Genomic DNA, 5000 nt, shown 5'->3' with positions numbered 1-5000 from the left:
GCCCCTCTGCAAACAGGAAGTTTATCAGTTATTCTTTTATTTGTATTTTAAATATTCAAACAGGCAGTCTTTCAGTTGTTCTTTGATTTGTATTTTAAATACTCTTACTACAGGAGCAATGTTTTCCTGTAAATAGAAACAACCACACCAATATGCTACTGTAAAGAGAGACAAATTCTATGTAAGAACATCGTAGAATAAAAACCACCTGACTTTTTGACAGATAGAAAGGGACATAAAGAAAAAGTTGTTGATACATGGTCAAAGTGTTTATCCCTAAAATAAACTCCTGTATTACAGTGATGAAGTGACTTCATTTGGAACTTACCACCTCTGGCCTTCCCTTAAAGTGTCTGTGGCTTAGTGTTCACCAGAGCAGAGTAGAGAACATAAGCATGTGTTGTGTGCTATGTTGTTGATTGTAGGATTGTGTGGTATTCGGTGTGTGTCCATTTTATTATATGTGGAAACTCTTTGCTATTAAACAGATTGAAATACATACGAACCCACAGGCCCACACACAAACACAAAACAGTACTGACAAACAGCAGTGTCCTCATTACTGACAAACAACACTGTCATCAGTACTGACTAAAGACACTGTAATCAGTACTGAATAAAGACACTGTAATCAGTACTGACTAAAGACACTGTAATCAGTACTGACTAAAGACACTGTAATCAATACTGAATAAAGACACTGTAATCAATACTGACTAAACACACTGCAATCAATACTGACTAAACACACTGTAGTCAGTACTAAAGACACTGTAATCAGTACTAAAGACACTGTAACCAGTGCTGACTAAAGACACTGTAATCAGTACTGACTAAAGACACTGTAATCAATACTGACAAACAACACTGTCATCAGTACTGACTAAAGACACTGTAATCAGTACTGACTAAAGACACTGTCATCAGTACTGACTAAAGACACTGTAATCAGTACTGACTAAAGACACTGTCATCAGTACTGACTAAAGACACTGTAATCAGTACTGACTAAAGACACTGTAATCAGTACTGAATAAAGACACTGTAATCAGTACTGACTAAAGACACTGTAATCAATACTGAATAAAGACACTGTAATCAGTACTGACTAAACACACTGCAATCAATACTGACTAAAGACACTGTAGTCAGTACTAAAGACACTGTAATCAGTACTAAAGACACTGTAATCAATACTGACTAAAGACACTGTAATCAGTACTAAAGACACTGTAATCAGTGCTGACTAAAGACACTGTAATCAATACTGACTAAAGACACTGTCATCAGTACTAAAGACACTGTAATCAATACTGACTAAACACACTGTAATCAATACTGACTAAAGACACTGTAATCAATACTGACAAACAACACTGTCATCAGCACTGAATAAAGACACTGTAATCAATACTGACTAAACACACTGTAATCAATACTGACTAAAGACACTGTAATCAGTACTGACTAAACACACTGTCATCAGTACTAAAGACACTGTAATCAGTACTGACTAAAGACACTGTAATCAGTACTGACTAAAGACACTGTAATCAATACTGACTAAAGACACTGTAATCAGTACTAAAGACACTGTAATCAATACTGACAAACAACACTGTCATCAGTACTGAATAAAGACACTGTAATCAATACTGACTAAACACACTGTAATCAATACTGACAAACAACAATGTCATCAGTACTGTCTAAAGACACTGTAATCAGTACTGAATAAAGACACTGTAATCAATACTGAATAGAGACGCTGTAATCAGTACAGACTAAAGACACTGTAATCAGTACTGACTAAAGACACTGTCATCAGTACTGACTAAAGACACTGTAATCAGTACTGACTAAAGGCACTGTAATCAGTACTGAATAGAGACACTGTAATCAGTACAGACTAAAGACACTGTAATCAGTACTGAATAAAGACACTGTAATCAGTACTGAATAGAGACACTATAATCAGTACAGACTAAAGACACTGTAATCAATACTGACTAAAGACACTGTAATGTTGATCAGCCCAGAGAAACAGCTCTAATGTTCAACACTGAGAAGAGCAGTAACAGATCATGTTTAAATTACAGCATGTTTGAAAATAGTAGTAGCAGACTGTGTTTAAGTTACAGCATGAGTGATGGAGAAGATTGTATTATATCCATCTCGTCAATGATAAATAAACCATTGGAATGTACACACACACACGCACAATGCACATTAATATTTACTCACTCTAACTGAAGAGTATTTTATGCTGTGTGAGCCTAATGTGTGTGTATATTTGTAAACTGTCTGTGAATCTAAACAGTCTCTGTCTCTCTCTTTCATTCCTCCCCGTCTCTCTTTCTGTCAGCCTGGTGAAAGTGTTGGTGGGAGAGATGAGGTATCATCCTCTTCTTCGATGGTTGTTCGCCAAGCTCTGCGTGACTTTGTGGGGCTGGAGCAGTGTGAGAAACAGACCCGAGATGCTATGATAAACTTCAGTTTCTACCTCACTGTCGGCAACATGGACGAGGCTTTTAAAGCCATCAAGCTCATTAAAAGGTATATGGTTCCCTAAACACACACAGTGAGAAACTTGCTCACGCATACACACACACACCGTAAGAAACACACAGAGAAATACAGTCACACACACAAACAGACACAAATACACATGCATGGAGCAATACAGATACACACATACAGACACAGATACACACACAGACACAAATACACACACATAAAGAAAAACAGTCACACACACACAGACACAGATAGACACACATAGAGAAATACAGTCACACACACACAGACACAGATACACACACATAGAGAAATACAGTCACACACACACACAGACACAGATATATACACATAGAGAAATACAGTCACACACACACACACAGACACTGATAGACACACATAGAGAAATACAGTCACACACACAGAGACACAAATACACACACAGACACAGACGCATAGAGAAATACAGACACACATACGCAGACACAAATACACACACATAAAGAAATACAGTCACACACACACAGACACAGATACACACACATAGAGAAATACAGACACACACAGCCCTATTTTCTCGAACTTATGCATAATATAATTTTGATTTGACTTTGTTATAGACATGTAAAGCCCTTTGAGACTATAAATAGTGATATTGGGCTCTAAATAAACGTATTATTATTATCATTATTATTATTACACACAGACACGGACACCACACAGCTTTATTGCACTCAGTCACCCAGTTAACCAATACTCAGAGCCAAATCACACACATCTATCCTCCCTCTGGACACAGGTGGGCATCAGGAAATGAAGCCAGCTCCCTCACATGTCCCTCAGCGAAACAACATCTTACTCTTTACTTAAAATACAGAAATCAACATACTTAATCTACATGAACCACACACACACACACACACACACTCACTCATATCCTAGTGGGGACTTCCCATTGTCCTGTAACTAAAGAATACTAACCTATCCCTAACCTTAACCTTAACCTTAACCAAAGAAATGTTTTGACACTTTTTGTTTTATCAATAACAACAATATAGTTAAGAAAAACTAGTGGAGACCAGCATTTTTGTGTGCACGTGTGTGTGTGTGTGTGAGAGAGAGAGACTGAAACATCTTATGGAATGATATTGGTTGAATTTGATAATTTGATTATTCAGTTTGCCTACATGTTAGTTAAAATGAATTAAGATTCTGTATTTCACAAACACACTCTCTCTCTCTCTCACTCACACACCCACACACACACACACACACAAAAGAAACACAGTGCTTCCGAGTTGATTGTCTTTGTATTGTATTTATTATTGTGTCTCCTGTTGTGCCAGATTGCTGAGAGGTGAGATAGCAGTGTGATATTATTTAAAAAATAATATTAAAAAAATATCGAATACAACCCTTTAAAGTTAAGTTACATGTACCACAAGCGAGCAGATTATCAAAGGCAGCCTCTGTAAGTAACTGAGCTCATTACCTTGTTTGTAATAGATTATAATCCCACAGGTTTGTTATAGATTATAATCCCACAGGTTTTCAAATCAAACTGTGGTGGCAGTCCTGTCTTTTTAGATGATGATGGAAACAGATGGAAAATAGAATGTTTTTGGTACCAAATCATCACATTAAAGAACCAAATTCTGATGAATTGATCCTGGTTACGGTTTTAAGATAGAAAACAGTGTTTTCTGTTAAAGGACCGGACTGTGATGGTCTGAGAATTGGACTGTGATTTCATGTTTGCTCACCTCATCTATAAGATGGTCTTGGTTCAAGATTTGAAACCACTGTAATATTAGATTAGGAAATATAATCTCTTATTTACGTATATATATATATATATATGTCTCTTTCCAACCAAAACAACATTGTCAAGATCCAGCTTGATCTTCTGTATAGGGAACTCACACTCTGTGTGTGTGTGTGTGTTTGTCTGTGCGACTTTGTTTTTTCTTGTGTGTCTGTGTTGTATCTCTGTTTGTGAATGAGAGTGTTTGTGCGTGTGTTCATGGGGGGGGGGGGGGGGTTGAGGGGCATTGTCTGTCAGTGGTGTGTGTGTGTGTGTGTGTTTTTGAATGTGAGTGTAAATGTGTTTGATTGACAGTGTGTCGATCCTCCATGTTGTGTGTAAAGTGTGATGTTGCAGTGTAATACAGAGGGTATTGTAAATGAGAAATTAACATGAAGAATGCAAGAGTGTTTCTATGAGGAGACACACATCCAGACGTCTGTGTGACGGAGCTCACATACTGAGGTTTGTGTGGGAATCAGATCCTCGTTGGAATGCTGTGTGTGTTCCCTCTCTATTGTCCCACAATTCACACACACTGACAGTATTAACTGTGTGTGTGTGTGTATGTGAGTGTGAGAGAGAGTAAGTCCATTGTCGTGTCCCCAGTTTGTATATTTAGTGTTGAAGGTGTGTGGGTGTGTGTGTGTGTGTGTGTGTGTATATGTGTGTATGTGTG

The 5000-nt window shown here is 37.5% G+C and overlaps 2 protein-coding genes across 2 annotated transcripts in view; one reads left to right on the top strand and one right to left on the bottom strand.

Moving 5' to 3' along the window:
• Positions 1 to 5000, top strand: part of ift140 (intraflagellar transport 140 homolog (Chlamydomonas)) — a 51543-nt gene that overhangs the window by 19486 nt on the left and 27057 nt on the right. The window contains exon 18 of the mRNA XM_030769220.1: positions 2366 to 2556. Coding sequence (XP_030625080.1) covers positions 2366 to 2556 — 191 coding nt within the window. The remainder of the gene's footprint in view (positions 1 to 2365; positions 2557 to 5000) is intronic.
• The window catches only part of tmem204 (transmembrane protein 204), a 14634-nt gene continuing 14243 nt past the window's right edge, over positions 4610 to 5000 (bottom strand). The window contains exon 3 of the mRNA XM_030769221.1: positions 4610 to 5000. This exon is cut by the window's right edge and continues 701 nt beyond it. The gene's annotated coding sequence lies outside the window, so the exon portion shown is untranslated.

This window comes from Chanos chanos, chromosome 3, assembly GCF_902362185.1.
Source record: "Chanos chanos chromosome 3, fChaCha1.1, whole genome shotgun sequence".
NCBI lineage: Eukaryota > Metazoa > Chordata > Actinopteri > Gonorynchiformes > Chanidae > Chanos > Chanos chanos.
Note: the sequence above shows the minus strand (reverse complement) of the source record. Positions and strands in the feature narration are given on the sequence as shown.